This window comes from Myxine glutinosa, chromosome 6, assembly GCF_964187855.1.
Source record: "Myxine glutinosa chromosome 6, kmMyxGlut1.1, whole genome shotgun sequence".
In the NCBI taxonomy this organism is placed as follows: domain Eukaryota; kingdom Metazoa; phylum Chordata; class Myxini; order Myxiniformes; family Myxinidae; genus Myxine; species Myxine glutinosa.
Genome location: NC_136266.1, coordinates 82,868,579 through 82,885,138, shown reverse-complemented (window position 1 = coordinate 82,885,138; position 16,560 = coordinate 82,868,579). Strand labels below are relative to the sequence as shown.

Below are 16,560 nucleotides of genomic sequence, written 5' to 3'. Positions count from 1 at the left end.
CAAGGTATAACCACATTCCTGTTGAGCCTCCAAGATAGGTATCACAATCCGAGTCATCAAAACAAAACCCCCATTCCGAGTCTCCAAAAATATAACCATCTTTCCAAGTCTCCAAGGTAGAACCACAATTTTCAGAAATATTGGGGGTTTCCATGATAAGTCTCACATATTATAACTGCGGACCATCAGGGAAAACTTCCCTTTCCCAATTTTTTAGGGTTTCTATGATGTGTCTCACATAGTATAACTGCGGACCATCAGGGAGAGCGCTCCTTGCCCAATTTTATAGGGTTTCTGTGATGTGTCTCACATAGTATAACTGCGGACCATCAGGGAGAACTCTCCTTGCCCAATTTTTTAGGGTTTCTATGATGTGTCTCACATAGTATAACTGCGGACCATCAGGGAGAATTCCCATTTCACAATTTTTTTGGGTTTCTATGATGTGTCTCACATAGTATAACTGCAGACCATCAGGGAGAACTCTCCTTGCCCAATTTTTTAGGGTTTCTATGATGTGTCTCACATAGTATAACTGCGGACCATCAGGGAGAATTCCCGTTTCACAATTTTTTAGGGTTTCTATGATGTGTCTCACATAGTATAACTGCGGACCATCAGGGAGAACTCCCCTTTCCCAATTTTCAGAAATTTGTGGGTCTCCAATGTATGACTTGTATTCTGGCTCATCAAGGTAGAACTTGTTCAGTGGGTTTTGTTTTGATAACTCACAACAAGTATCATCATGGTAAAACTCTTTTTCAGGATTTTGTGGATCTCCAAGGTATAACTCTTTTGCTGGGTCATCAAGGTAGAACTCGTTCTGTGGGTCTTGGTTGTTCAAAAGATCTTCAAACAAAAAAATTACTTTATCCCAAGTTGTGTTAAAAGTAGAATTTTCATTTCGTATCTCAGATACAATTTCCTGTGAAAGAAAATAACAATGTATTAATTTAATACAATATTTTTAATTGTATAAATCAAGCTCTATGAATATTAAAATAAACTTTGTTAACTCTTACACGAATCTCACCAAAAAAAAAAAAAAAAAAAAAATTAAAATAAATAATTAAATAAATAAATAATTAAATAAATAAATAAACAAACTTACCTCCATTGATAAGAGGTTCGAGTCCAGTTCATCAATCTGAAGGTTGAGTTCTACACAGGTAGTAGGACTCCAAGGAATAGCAAAGTTATCCCATTCCATTTCGGCATGGTAGTCCATTCTCAAGTGAAGCAGAAAGCGTGTTTGAAAAAGCCCGTGTAGTCGGTGCCTTTTATAAGAAGGGCTGGGTGTGTGTCATTTCCTGTGGAAATTCCCTGGGCAAACCTGGGCGTGTCTTAACTGGAAATGATGTGATGGAAATTCCCTGAAAATGATGTAATGTATTACCTGGAAATGATACAATGCTGAAGAGTTTATAAAGTGGGTGGGACTTAACAAAGTGGGTGGGGCTTAGCAAAAGTGGACGGGGCTTAGTAAAAAGGGTGCAGCTTAACAAAAAGTGGGCGGGGCTTAGTAAAAAGTGAGCGTGGCTTACCAAAAAGTGGGCGGGGCTTACCAAAAAGTGGACGGAGCTTAACAAAAGGTGGGCAGAGCCTACCAAAAAGTGTGTGGCACTGGAGGCGCTCAAACAAGAACATTGAGGGAGGTTTATCATTTTATCTCAGCTCAGTTAAAATATCTTAATAAAGAACCAAACTCAAACATATACTTTGTTAATGTATTAGATGGTGAAGAGAGTTGTAGGAGAATTAAATTATTTCCTACGCATAAACAAATATATGTAGGATCGTTGTTATGAGTGGTCTACAAAACAACAACAATGATCATCGATATTAAGAGTAAAAGGTTAAAAGGTCCACAAGGCCAAGGGGGTGTTAAGGGGAAATGAAGAAAAGTGATGGTGAGAGGGAGCAAATATTCGTAGGATCATTGTTTGAGTGGTCTAATGAACAACATTAAGGATAAGAGTTGGTTATCCTTCGCTATAGCTATTATGTCAAAAGGCCAAAAGGTTCGTAAAGATCAGGGTGGCAGAAATAGAGGTGTTAATGGGCAATGAGGTTAAGAGGAAAATTAACATGTAAGTCAATGGGAAATGAGAGTGTCCCAGAAGCAACATATATACACTACTATCGGACAAGCTGAGTTTCCCTTTAATCGGATCAGCACACCATACAAGGAAGAGCGATGCAGGACAGTGGCTTAAGAGGGGATTTCAAACCCCCAGTTGTGTTTCAGAAAAAAAACAATTCAACACGAGTCACGTGATATCAATCGTTAAAGTCTGTTACGATGATTGGCACAGAGTAAAAACTCTCCATTTGAGTCTTGTGCCACATGGCTGATTACTCTGTCCAAGTAAGCTGCTTCTCAGGTTCGAGTACGAGTCCACGGAGTCGGGGCAATCCAAGGCAAAACAATCCAGATTCTAACTCGAGTGGGGATTCAGGGGGAACTGCAGGTGCCTCAGAGCTCGACACAGGCTCACAGTTCAGGGAGGAATCCGACCGGGACGTCGGGCCGGATTCCAACTTGGGATTCGGTTCCATTGCTTTCGGCTGCAACTTGATTTTGTCCTACATTTCTTCACGAAGACCCCGGATGAGCGTGTTGACCTCAAAAATACTTGGTGGTTGAATTCTGTGACCAGATATGCAAGTCTTCTTCAAATCTCAAGTCAATCAGATGAAAATTCCCTGATTTTATAAATGTGGCCTATGTTGACCTTTTGGCCTATGTTGACCTCAAATATACTTGGTGGTTAATTCAGTGACCAGATATACAAGTCCTCTTCAAGTTTCTAGCCAATCGGATGAAAATTGAGGATTTTATAAATATGGCCTATGTTGACCGTTTGGCCTATGTTGACCTCAAAAATACTTGGTGGTTGAATTCTGTGACCAGATATGCAAGTCTTCTTCAAATCTCAAGTCAATCAGATGAAAATTCCCTGATTTTAGAAATGTGGCCTATGTTGACCTTTTGGCCTATGTTGATCTCAAATATACTTGGTGGCTGAATTCAGTGACAAGATATGCAAGTCCTCTTCAAATTTCAGGTCAATCGGTTGGAAATTGAGGATTTTAGAAATTTAGCAAAGTTGGTGACCTTTGGCCTATGTTGACCTTTTGACCCCAAAAACAATAGGCTTCTTGCTTTTGACCAACTCTACCATTTGGTGAAGATCGGTTGAAAATTGTGACCTGTAGGCCGGTAACAGACAAACAGACAAACAGACAGACAGACAGAACCACAAACGCAACCGACCAATATACTCGAAAAATCTTCGATTTTGCAAGGAACAACCAGAGTGAATACTGAGTACTCCCTTTCAGCGTGCGTCACTGCCGAGCCACCTTCGGTGCCAGGCAATGACGTTATGCAGCGCCTGGAGATGGCATAGGAAAGGTGCGGTGTACAACAACCAGAGTGAAAACTGAGTACTCCCTTTCAGCGTGCGTCATTGCCGAGCCCCCTTCGGTGCCCGGCAATGACGTAATGCAGCGCCTGGAGATGGCATAGGAAAGGTGCGGTGTACAATAAATGATTAATAATGAAAATAAAGAAATAATAATCCTTAAAAATTAAATAATTAATCAATTGGCCAATAGAACACATAAACCACCACCATTTCATCCGAATATGTAACTTAAAAAAAAAAATTGAGTCCCCTTCCCCCCCCTGATTAATCAATTCATCAAAAATAGCCTTTACAGCCAAATCACTTGGTCATTGGCATGTCCCAATATCTGCTCTCTGCTCACCTTCACTCCTTCATTCCTCTTTACTCCCACCTCTGGAACAAACTCCCTCACTCTCCTCAATCCCACTCCTCCCTCTAGGTCTTTAAAACAGCTGTTCACCACCATCTCTTATCTTCCCCCATCCAAAACCTTGATCTTTTCAAGCATGATGTCCAGAGTAGAGTGACCTGGTCTGAATACAAATTGATGATCCGAGATCAAGCCATTGGAGAAGAGGAAGGATTTAATATCAGAAGCAATGATTGATTCCATGACCTTGCTGATTATTGGGAGCAGACTGATTGGTCTGTAGTTGCAAGGATCTGTTTTTGCACCTTTTTGTGTAAAGCGGTAATGTTGGCCGATTTACAAACTGATGGCAGATTTCCAACCTTGAGCAAAAGAGAGGGTGAAGAGAACAGGGAGAGGGTGACGAGAACAGAGAGAGGGTGAGATAGAGCGGCAGAGCAGGATTTTAGGACCCGTGGGCTGATGCCGTCTGGTCCAGTTGCAGAATCAGTCGAGGTTTGACAAAAACTTGTCCACCTTGTCAGGAGAGAAGGACACAGAGTCCAGGAGCAGCGGGTTCGAGTGGGAAAGGTGGGAACAGAGAGAGTTGGGTTCTGCACACAAGATTTTGTGGAGAACACAGAGTTGAGGCATTCGGCTTTTTCACGTGTGAATTACATACAGTTTACATACATACATACATACATACATACAGATCTACTGTAATCAAGATTATACCACACAAGGGATGGGTACGTACCGTTTTGTTGGAAAAGACGTAACGCCGATGCTTTCGATATTTGATGGTAATTTTAACAATCGGTTTGTTTGTGTTTCACACTGAATGAAAAACATAAAGATAGAGCATGGCGATTGTGATATATGACAGGTTCGACGATATGATCAGCATGAACGGCATATAAATCAAAATGGTGGTGGTGTGTGGAGAGTCAGCCGCCGCACCGCTGTAATGACATCAGACGTAATCACATCACCCTGTCATGTGACCAGATCCTCAGCTCTGATTGGTTGGTGTACGTTTGAGGGGACGGATGGACATGCATACAGACAGACGGACAGACAAACACAGTTCTAGACGGATTTGCCCTATGGGCTACGCCGTAAAAAAAAATGCAATGCGCAATTACCCACGAACCACGTCTGATTAAGCCGCCTGGCGCTTATGAGGCCAGCACTAAGGCCTGCCTTTTTTTTTTAATAGAAAAAGGTAAAAAAACAAACAAACATTTGAACAGCCTTGGACGTGCACCTTGACCCCACGGCCAAGGCACACCGTCTATCAAGGCTGTCCCATTAGCATACACATGCACCTCAACCCAAGGACTGAAGAACATGGTCACTGACCTTCTCCTCTCCTCTGACGCTGGCAACCTCAACATTCTCGTCCTCCTCGACCTCAGCGCTGCCTTTGACACCATCGATCACACCATCCTCCTCACCCGACTTGAATCCACCTTTAACGTTACCGGCACTGCCCTCTCTTGGATTAAATCATACCTCTCTGACAGACGCCAGTTCATCTCCATCAATAACTGCAAATCCCCCACTGCTCCCCTCCCCCAAGGTGTCCCCCAAGGTTCAGTTCTTGGCCCCCTCCTCTTCATCCTTTACCTGTCCCCCCTCGGTCACTTGATCCGCCGTCATGGTCTCCAATTCCACTGCTTCGCCGATGACATCCAGCTTTTCATCTCCACCAAGTCCATCTCCACCGCCACCCACTCTATCCTGACAAACTGCATCACTGAAATAAAATCCTGGCTTCAAATCAACTTCCTCAAGCTTAACTGTGATAAATCTGAAATAATCATCATTGGCCCAAAAACGCTCACAAAATCCACCCATAACTTTGCCCTCAACATCGACGGTATCCCAGTATCCACCTCCCCTCACATTCGGAATCTTGGCGTCATCTTTGACCAAACCCTCTCCTTCGACAAATACACTAAACAGATCACAAAGTCAGCCTTCTTTCACCTGAAAAACATTGCCCGTCTCCGCTCATCCCTCTCCTCCACGGCTGCAGAAACCCTCATCCACGCCTTCATCACCTCCCGTCTGGACTACTGCAATAGCCTCCTCTATGGTTCACCCTCAAAAATCACCAATAAACTCCAATACATTCAGAACTCCGCTGCCCGTCTACTCACCCATTCCCGGACCCGTGATCACATCACCCCCGTCCTTTACAAGCTTCACTGGCTCCCCATCCCCCAGAGAATCCAGTACAAAATCCTCCTCTTGACATACAAAGCCCTCCATAACCTGGCCCCATCCTACCTGGCTGACCTCCTCTCCAGACACACTCCCACCCACAACCTCCGCTCTGCTGGTACCAACCTCCTGACCCCCTCCATCCGGACCAAATTCAGATCCTGGGGGGACAGGGCCTTCTCCATCGCTGCTCCCACCCTCTGGAACTCACTACCTCACACCATCAGAGACTCCTCCTCACTCACCACATTCAAAACATCACTAAAGACCCACCTGTTCAACACTGCATTCAACATTCAACCCACAGCATTTAACCCCTGACTATCTCTTCTCCTTCTCCCTCCTTTTGCTTTAAATATTTCCCAATTGATTCTTGTCTTTTTGCAATTGTGGTTTTCATGTATTGTTATGCATTATGTTTTCCACTCTGTCAAAGCGCCTTTGGGCTTCATGAAAAGCGCTATACAAAATAAATGAATTATTATTATTATTATTATTCAAACACATGCATCCTGACCCCGAAGGGCCAGAACGCATGGTCATACAATATGACCCCTCCTCCATAGGAGTGAGTCCACCACTCCACCGACCCAGGATCACAGTATTTCTCCTGCGAGGTATGTATCTCTCTGGACGTGCCATTATTAATCCTCCAAGTGCCGTCTGCCAGACACTGTGACCATATCGTCATATCCGTCCCGTTTACCATGACGTCAATCCGTTAGATCAAGTGACCTGACGTGTCGGTTATGACGGAAAATTAAAACAATTTCATTTAAACTGCCTTACTGTCATTTTAACAGGCGATAAACCATGGTAAAATATTACCGTTTACACTAAAATGTGACGCGTCACTCATGTGACGCAGTTATCGTGCACTCATGCGACATGACGTGATCACGCACTGATGTGACTTGTCGTGATGTAATGATGCTGTGACGTGACGTGACGTGACGTGAAGAATTGGAATCAGGACGAGGCTCTTAGTCTTAAGTCCGTTAACCAGACTCGGTGGTTTAATGATAAATGGTTCGAGCGGCCGCCTGGAAAATCGGTGGTTCGAATCACGGTAAGGTCATAAAGATTATAAAACGGTACGTGATGTTTCTCGGCTTGACATTCAGCATTTAAAAAGTAAAGAACATGAACAAACCATCTGTTGGCTATCATAGCGCAGGATTTGGTGGGCCTAATGTCCTCCTGCGTTGTTATTCCCTGTTATGTTTGGTGTTATATGTTATCGAGGGATTTCAGTACCCACAATGCAGTGCGCAGGCACAATATTGCTGTGCAAGATAATCAAGCGAGAAAAGGTAAAGAAGACCAAATATCATTGGCGTAACCTTCCTTTGCATTGTCAGAATAACGAGAAAAACGTGCTACATTGTCGAGCTCGTGATGCTGTCGTTACCAGGGAAGTGAATACACCCAACATGGCGGCGCGCACGGCATAATGGGACAGGTGGAAACACTCTACGCAAGCATTGTTTTGCTTTGTGCAGGTGTAATACATAAATAACGCGATTTGCTCATTGAAAGCCGTTTTCGTACAAGAGAATCTCCTGAACGCAATCTAGTGTGGACACGCGTTTTCGGTAACTAACGTGCATATACTTAAGCTCGTACGAAGCACACGATCCTTTAGATATCTGCTTTTCAAAACGAATTACATACAGATTACATACATAAGGATATCACTATAATTAAACAATTAGAACTTCATTCCCCAACAGGCATTGGGCAGCCCTTTCCGGTCTTTGCTGATTGGCGTTTCCCGCCAAACAGTTGCGTTTGGGGACGCGGTGGCGGCCGCGGGAAAGGATGTGGAGGTTCGTGCGCTGATTGGAGAATCAGGACACCTGGTGAGTTGATGGCTGCGCGAAGGTATGGCCAGATGGGAGGAAGGGATAAATCGGGGCCTCCTGCATCGGTCGATGTTTTTGTGATTAATTCGCTGCCACAAGTGAAACGGTGTTTTGCGGGATGCCTGGGGTTCAGCACAAGGTGGGGTGAACGTTTTTTTAAAAAATCTTAATGTTACTTAGACATGTCCCCAACCATTTCTCGACATGTATGGTCCGATTTTGGTCACACTGGGCTCAAAGACAATACATGAGAGTAAACGTATGCAGAGCAAAATTACTAAAACCACTGGGGCTGTGACATTTGATGTCTTTTTGTCCTTGTTGAAATGTGAAAACACTCTGATGATGAGATATGTGGCTCAAGATACACGGGGTCTGCTTGAAAAGGTAAAACGGACGGTGGAATGAGCTTTAGCAGATTGCAGAGGAGCGAGGGAAAGGGGACATTTGGTTGGTTGGAGAACCTAGAGCAGGCAGGTGTGGGTGTCGACCTTTTTGTGAATAAGAGCCAAACAACCTTAAAAGCTTGAGCAGTTGATGCACAAAGAGCGAATCGTACGATTTAAACACAATTAACCGAGCTTACTTCATTGTGGAAATGTAATTGTGAGATAGTAAAAATTTAAAGTTTATATTTGTACTTTCATTTCCATTTAATCATTTAATGGTTTGAAAATAAACCTCAAGCAATGCCCGGCTTAAAAGTTGTGGACGGATTCAGACGAAATTTGGTGGCATTTATTTCTGACGAGCAGAAGTACCCGGCATTGCCCGGCGGGTGAGGGGAGGGGAGGGGAGGGGGGAGGGGGGAGGGATGGGAGGGGGAGAGGAGGGTGGGGGGGGGGGGGGGAGGGGATATTATTAGGAAAATTTAAAGTTTATATTTGTACTTTCATTTCCATTTAATCATTTAATGGTTTGAAAACAAACCTCAAGCAATTAAAAGTTGTGGACGGATTCAGACGAAATTTGGTGGCATTTATTTCTGATAGCATTATTATTAAAAAAAAAATTTGTTTATAGCATTATTCACTATAAAAACGATATTTAGCATTTATTTCAAAATAAATTTCAAAAATTTGAAATTGAGTTTTTAAAATAAAAATTGACGTAGAGTGCATACCATTTATTTCCGAAAGATAATTCAAAACGTTGTGGACGAGTTGCGACAAAATTAGGTGGATGAGTTGGTTTGGCTCGGTGCCAAGAACAAGATTAGATTTTGGTTCGGGTCCAGATCCAGATTCGGCCCATCAGTGGGATACAAAACGTAAACTGTTCAGCCTGGCAGAGGTATGCTCGCTACCAAATGCCGTCTGGTTTTTAAGGTGATGCAAATGGGAGAATTCACACATGTAGGTATATCCAAACATTGTTAACATGGAAAAGTGACATTCTGCATTGTGCTGTATGTAAGTGGAAGTTCAGTCCTTGTTTGCAGAATTAGGTTATCCTCCCACGGTAAAGTATTCAAATCCGTCCAGTTGTGAAGCTTTTCTAATCCTGCGTGTTGCCGAGCAAGACGTTCCAACTTTGAATCGATGGTGTGAAATTCTTCGTCCCAAATGTCTGACTCTGTGAAGTCTTCAACTTCAAGCTACAAATCTCCAAATGGATTTGTTGTCAAGTCCAGTGCTTCCACACAAGTTTCATGGGGACACATTATGAACTTGATCCAAGTGCTGTGTCTTCGAAAGTCCACAAACCGCGACTTGACCGATATTAATAGATCGATGTAAACATCACGAGCTGCTTCAAATAAAAGCAGTTGAGAGATGTGGCTCTGGGACAGGCATTGGGCAATAAACAAGAATAAACAAGTACAGATACATTCGAAGTACACCGCCCCCATGCCAAATAATTAAATATCCTACAGCGCGGCATTGCCCGGGCGCCTCCGGCAATACCGCCGTGCAGCTCATAGAGACTGTATTTGGAGGGAGAGGTGCACAATAATTGATTGATTAATTGCATAATTAAAAAATAATAATAATCGATTAATCAATAAATAATGAATCGATTAAGTGATTTATCAATAAATCAAAAAATGTCCTTTTGTAGCCACATCACTTGGTCACTGTCATGTCCAAATATTAGCTTCCTAGCTCAAAAGGTGCCTGTGATATTGCCCAGATGACAAAGAAAATAAACTAGAACGCCACTCAGTGGAGCGCATACTCCCGCCGTGGGTCAAGTTGGAGCCCTATCCTCCAATGGTAAAAAAATTCCTGGATCCGGAATAATATCCTGAGCTTCACCAAAAACTAATCGATTCTTCCTTATCCCAAGGGCAATCATCCCACCAACTTTCATCCAAATATCTTGTTCACAAACACATGAACACACATACATACACACACATACACACACACGCACGCACATACACACACACACGAATGCATTACTAAATAATTAATAATGAAAATAAATAATAGTCATTAAAAAAATGGAATAATTACTCATTTCGCTAATATAACACATAAACCACCACCATTTCATCAGAATCTGCAACTTAAAAAAGCAATTTTTTTTTAGTCATTAATCGAATAATTAAATAATTAATCGATTAATTGATTAATCAATAAATAAAAAATAGCCTTTGCAGCTAAATCGCTTGGTCATTAGCATGTCCAAATATCAGCTTCCTAACTCGAAAGGTGCCTGAGATAATGGCCAGAAGAGAAAGGACATGTATAAGTACTTAAATAATCGCTAATAATTAAATAACATCAATTAATTGATTAATCAAAAAACAAAAATATCGTTTTTGACAAAGTACTTGCTCACTATTGTGCCGAAATTTCAGCTTCCTAGCTCAAAGGATGGCTGAGATATCTAGTCCGTGGGCCCAGACCTGAAATTTCACTTATCGGTACCACCTTGGGGGGCAAATTCTAGTTATGATTTTTTAATTGGTATACTGTATATCTGTAGATCATATTTTGATATGATAGCTTATGATAGCTTTGATATGATAGTAGTAGCTTATTGGTAGATATCACCTCTTGAATGTATCAACCCAAAGCACGAAAAACCCCAAAAAAACGCACTCCGTGAATTTCATTCATTATGCAAATATACCTCCAAGTGGACGAGTATAACATAATAAGCACACAATAATACATATAATACCTTGAGTCTCCTTTTCCACACTCAACCACTCACAATTTGTTGATATATTTTGCTATTAATGTGGAAATTATGCGAGAATTGCAATGTAAAATTTTGTTGATTTTTATAAATTATGTGTGTTATTCCCCTGAAATATATTTTGGTGCCATGCACAGGCCAAATTGCCTCTCCCTCCCAATGCAGTCTCTATGAGCTGCACTGCGGTATTGCCGGGCGCCTCTGGCGCCCCGGCAATGCCGCGCTGGAGGATATTTAATTATTTGGCATGGGGGCGGTGTACTTTGAATGTATCTGTACTTGTTTGATTGATTAATTGCATAATTAAAATCAATAAAAGATGAACATAAAATATTTTCTTAATCATTTGGCTAATGGCATAACAAAACCACGAGTGCTTCATCTGAAGATGTATATTTTAGAAATTTAATTAAATGAGTCATTAATAACAATTTTAATAATTAATTGATTAAATGATTAATCAATAAATCAAAAATATCCTTTATAGCCACATCACTTGGTCACTGTCAATGTCCAAATATTAGCTTCCGAACTCAAAAGGTGCCTGAGATAATAGCCAGAAGAGAAAGGAAATGTATAAGTACTTTATTAATCGCTAATAATTAAATAACTCATCAATTAATTGATTAATCAAAAAACAAAAAATATCGTTTTTGACAAAGTACTTGCTCACTATTGTGCCCAAATTTCAACTTCCTAGCTCAAAGGATGTCTGAGATATCGCCCGGACAAACAAACAAACAAGAAGACGTCATGCAGAGCATGATACTTGCAAAATCTGCCCCCCCTCCCCCCAATTAAAAAAATTCCATTGATACAGCAAATTGTCCATTTCATCAAGATTAAAATTGACAATCTTGATCAAAGCTCGTGTCAATAGGAAGAAAAGTGACGATTTTTCAGATGAAAAATGATTATTTTGGAAGGTTGACCTTGAGTTGACCTTTGACCTTTTGACCTCAAATAGTTAACCTCTTTAGTGACAATGTGCAAATGCTGTTCAATTTTCAAGTCAATCGGATGAAAATTGAGGATTTTAAAAGCTTGGCCTATGTTGACCTTTTGGCATATGTTGACCTCAAAAATAGTTGGTGGTTGAATTCAGTGACCATGTCTGTAAATCCTCTTCAAATTTCAAGTCAATCGGATGAAAATTGAGGATTTTAGAAATATGGCCTATGTTGACCTCAAATATACTTGGTGGTTGAATTCAGTGACCAGATATGCAAGTCCTCTTCAAATTTCAAGTCAATCGGATGAAAATTGGGGATTTTAGAAATCCAAAGCTGGTGACCTTTTGGCCTATGTTGACCTTTTGACCCCAAAAACAATAAGCTTCTTGCTTTTGACCAACTCTACCTAATGGTGAAGTTTCGTAAAGATCAGTTGAAAATTGTGACCTGTTGGCTGGTGACAAACAAACAAATGAAAAATCACTCACAGAGCGACACTTGGCAAAACAGAACAAAGTGGAATGGCACTCAGTAGAGCATCCTTTTAACCTCAAAAATAGTTGGTGGTTGAATTCAGTTGGCTGATATGAAAATCCGATTCAAATTTCAAATCAATCGAATGAAAATTGAGGCTTTTAGAAATTTGAAAAAAGCGGTTGACCTTGGGCCTATGTTGACCTTTTGGCCTATGCTGATCTCATAAATAGTTGTTGGTTGAATTCACTTAATTGATGTGTACAGGGTGGGTGAAAAGTTGCTCCCTATTTTAAGGTGCTTATAAATTATGATAGATAGAATTATCTATTAATTAGATAGGGTTAATATATATATTATATAATATATTATAAGTACTTTAAAATAGGGAGCGACTTTCCACCCACCCTGTATATCCCATTCAAATTTCAAGTGAATCGTATGAAAATTGAGGATTTTAGAAATTTGAAATTGTTGTTGACTTTTGGCCTATGATGCTCCTTGGGCCTATGGTGATCTCAAAAATAGTTGGTGGTTGAATTCAGTTTGCTGATATGTAAATCCCATTCAAATTTCAAGTGAATCGGATGAAAATTGAGGATTTTAGAAATAAAAAAAAGTGGTTGACCTTTGGCCTACGCTGATCTCAAAAATACTTGGTGGTTGAATTCAGTAAGCCGACATGTAAATCCTATTTAAATTTCAAGTCAATCGGATGAAAATTGAGGATTTTAGAAATTTCAAAAAAAAAGGTTGACCTTTGGCCTATGTTGACCTTTTGGCCTAAGCTAATCTCAAAACTAGTTGGTGGTTGAATTCAGTTAGCCGATATGTAAATCCTCTTCAAATTTCAAGTCAATCGGATGAAAATTGAGGATTTTAGAAATTAAAAATAAGTGGTTGTCTGTCCTTTGGCTTACGTTGTCCTTTTGGCCCACGCTGATCTCAAAAATAGTTGGTGGTTGAATTCAGTAAGCTGATATGTAAATCATATTTAAATTTCAAGTCAATCGGATGAAAATTGAGGATTTTAGAAATTTCAAAAAAAAAGGGTTGACCTTTGGCCTATGTTGACCTTTTGGCCTAATCTAATCTCAAAACTAGTTGGTGGTTGAATTCAGTTAGCCGATATGTAAATCCTCTTCAAATTTCAAGTCAATCGGATGAAAATTGAGGATTTTAGAAATTAAAAATAAGTGGTTGTCTGTCCTTTGGCTTACGTTGTCCTTTTGGCCCACGCTGATCTCAAAAATAGTTGGTGGTTGAATTCAGTAAGCTGATATGTAAATCCTATTTAAATTTCAAGTCAATCGGATGAAAATTGAGGATTTTAGAAATTTGAAATGGTTGTTGACCTTTGGCCTGTGTTGACCTTTTGGCCTATGCTGATCTCAATAATAGTTGGTTGAATTTAATTCGCCGACATGTATATCCTATTCAAATTTCAAGTCAATCGGATGAAAAGTGAGGATTTTAGAAATTTTAAAAAAGTGGGTGAGCTTTGGCCTATGTTGACCTTTTGACCCCAAAAATATATCGGATTTTGTCGGACCACGAACTCTACCATTTCGTAAAGTTTCGTGAAGATCGGCTTAAAATTGTGACCTGTTGGCAAGTATAAGTGAGCGGACAGACAAACAAACCCACAAACCGGAGTGATCAACATACAGACTTGGCATTTAATATGGAATATTTTTTTTGTGGGGGTGAACTTACTTTTCAAGATGACTTAGAACCAAAAGTTCATTGGAATTATGTTGAAATTATTCTAGATTTTGTTTATGTGACCTTTAAAAGAAACAAAAACCACATTTGACATTTCGAAGCAAATGAATTGATCCCTGAAAGTGATGTAAACTGATATCGAACTCAATTCACAGACAGTACTGTGTTAAACCTCTGTTCGTTTTCCATAAGTATCTCTTTATTTTGCACATTAGCTAAAAAAAATTTCAACAAAAACAAAAGCTAAATTATGACTGGGATTACGGACAGTAAAATTACAGTTCAGTACTTCGTGTAACCCCCACAAGTATTCAGGAGAGCACGTACACGTTGAGGCATGCTGTTCACGAGATTTGCCAAGGTTTGGACAGGAATCGCTTGCCATGCAGTGACAATAGCCTGCTGCAATTCACGCACAGAGGTCGGCTGCTGGTCCAAGTTGTCGATTTGACGCATTAATTCTGCCCACAAGTTCTCTATTGGATTCATATCCGGGGACATGGCAGGCCACTCCATATGCTCTACACCACGGTCAGCAAGAAAGTGTTGGATCATGCGAGCACGATGAGGCTGTGCATTGTCATCTTGGAAGACAAAGTTTCTTCGAAAGGCTGCACGAGCAAATGGAAGCAGTTTTTCTTCCAGAATGACCCTGTACTTGAACTGGTTCAGGTTTCCATTCAGAACAACCAGGTCAGTTTTGCCCCCTGCATGAAAAGCAGCCCAAACGGTCACCCCACCACCTCCAGCTTGGACTCCTGGCACTATACAATCTTTGTTGTAGGCTTCATGCACTTGTCTGCGCACTCGGACGCGGCCATCTTGACGATAGACCAGAAATATAGACTCGTCACTGAAGGTCACGTGGATCCGTGGCCTGGTTGCCATTGACGGTGCTCTCTGGCCCACTGCAATCGGCGCTGGCGGTGTTGTCTGGTCAGGCGTGGCTTTCTCAGCGGACGCCTGGCACGATAGCCTGCTCGAACCAGTCGTTGTTTGACTAGCCTTCTGGATACAGGCACATTTGTCAGTTGCTGCCACTCAGCCCTAAGCCGATTAGCTGACTTGGTACGGCCATTGCAGACTAACCGGTGCAGCTGGCGATCATCTCTCCTTGTGGTTCTGCGTGGGCGTCCTGGCCTCGGTATTGGAGTAGGGGCACCCCTCTGAGCATTTCGTTTCAGGATCTTTGACACCTGCCCTTGAGTGATGCCATACTGCCGAGCAATAGCACGCTGTTTCATGCCAGAATTTCTTAAAGCCACCACTCCATGACAAACAGCATTGTCAAGTTGACGGACCATCTCCAGAGGAAGCGGCAATAACTTTTGTAGATGTGCAGCAGCTGTTTTCCACTAATACAGAACGCAACAACCCTTATATACCCGATTGTGAAGCCAATCGTCAAATGTACACCTGTCCTTACATTTTGTCACGCCACCTGTGATATAATACTGTTATTGACTACTTGCTGCGAAAGACAATCAGTGACATGGTTCTTTCAACAAAGACATCACCGAAGGGTAAAAGAAACTCACCAGATTGATATACTGAGTTCAGAAAGTAAACCCAAGTCAAGAAAAAAAAAAATTCCATATTAAATGTCGTCTGTACTTGCAAAATTTTTTATTTTATTTTCCAAGTAATGAAAAATCACTCATAGAGTGACACTTGGCAAAACAGAACAAAGTAGCATGGCACTCAGTGGGGCATCCTTTTGACCTCAAAAATAATTAGTGGTTGAATTCAGTAAGCCGTTTATCCCATTCAAATTTTCCATTCTCAAAATCACATTCAAATGGGATTCAAATCCCACTCAAAATCCCATTCAACAAACAAAATCCCATTCAAATTTCAAGTCAATTTGATGAAAATTGAGGATTTTAGAAATTTGAAAAACGTGGTTGACCTTTGGCCTATGTTAACCTTTGGCCTATGTTGACCTTTTGGCCTATGCTGATCTCAAAAATAGTTGGTGGTTGAATTCAGTTTGCCGATATGTATATTCAAATTTCAATTTCAAGTCAATCGGATGAAAATTGAGGATTTTAGAAATTTGATAAAGGTGGTTGACCTTTGGCCTATTTTGACCTTTTGACCCCAAAAATATATCGGATTTTGTTGGACCACAAAGTCTACCATTTGGTAATGTTTCGTGAAGATCGGTTTAAAATTGTGACCGGCAGGCAAGTATAGGTGAGCAGACAGACAAACAAACCCACAAACATACTTGTGAAAGGTGCAGTGATCAACATACTTGCAAAAAAATTTTTTTGCCCAAGTAATAGACAGACAGAACCACAAACGCAACCGACCAAAATACTTGAAAAATCTTCGATTTTGCAAGTAACATGAAACTGGAGTGAAAACTGAGTACTCCCTTTCAGCCTTTGGTTCCT

The 16,560-nt window shown here is 41.0% G+C and overlaps 1 protein-coding gene across 16 annotated transcripts in view; it reads left to right on the top strand.

Annotated features, from left to right (window-relative positions):
- LOC137430027 (solute carrier family 2, facilitated glucose transporter member 1) overlaps positions 1-16,560 on the top strand; it is a 179,528-nt gene that overhangs the window by 35,618 nt on the left and 127,350 nt on the right. For 3 of the 16 annotated variants that reach the window (XM_078780070.1, XM_078780080.1, XM_078780069.1), the window contains exon 2: positions 7,728-7,856. In XM_078780070.1, the coding sequence (XP_078636196.1) occupies positions 7,728-7,856 (129 nt within the window). Of the gene's footprint in view, positions 1-6,861; positions 7,089-7,271; positions 7,308-7,727; positions 7,999-16,560 lie in introns of those variants that run through there. The other 13 variants (XM_078780072.1, XM_078780073.1, XM_078780074.1 and 10 more) reach the window with 12 other exon arrangements.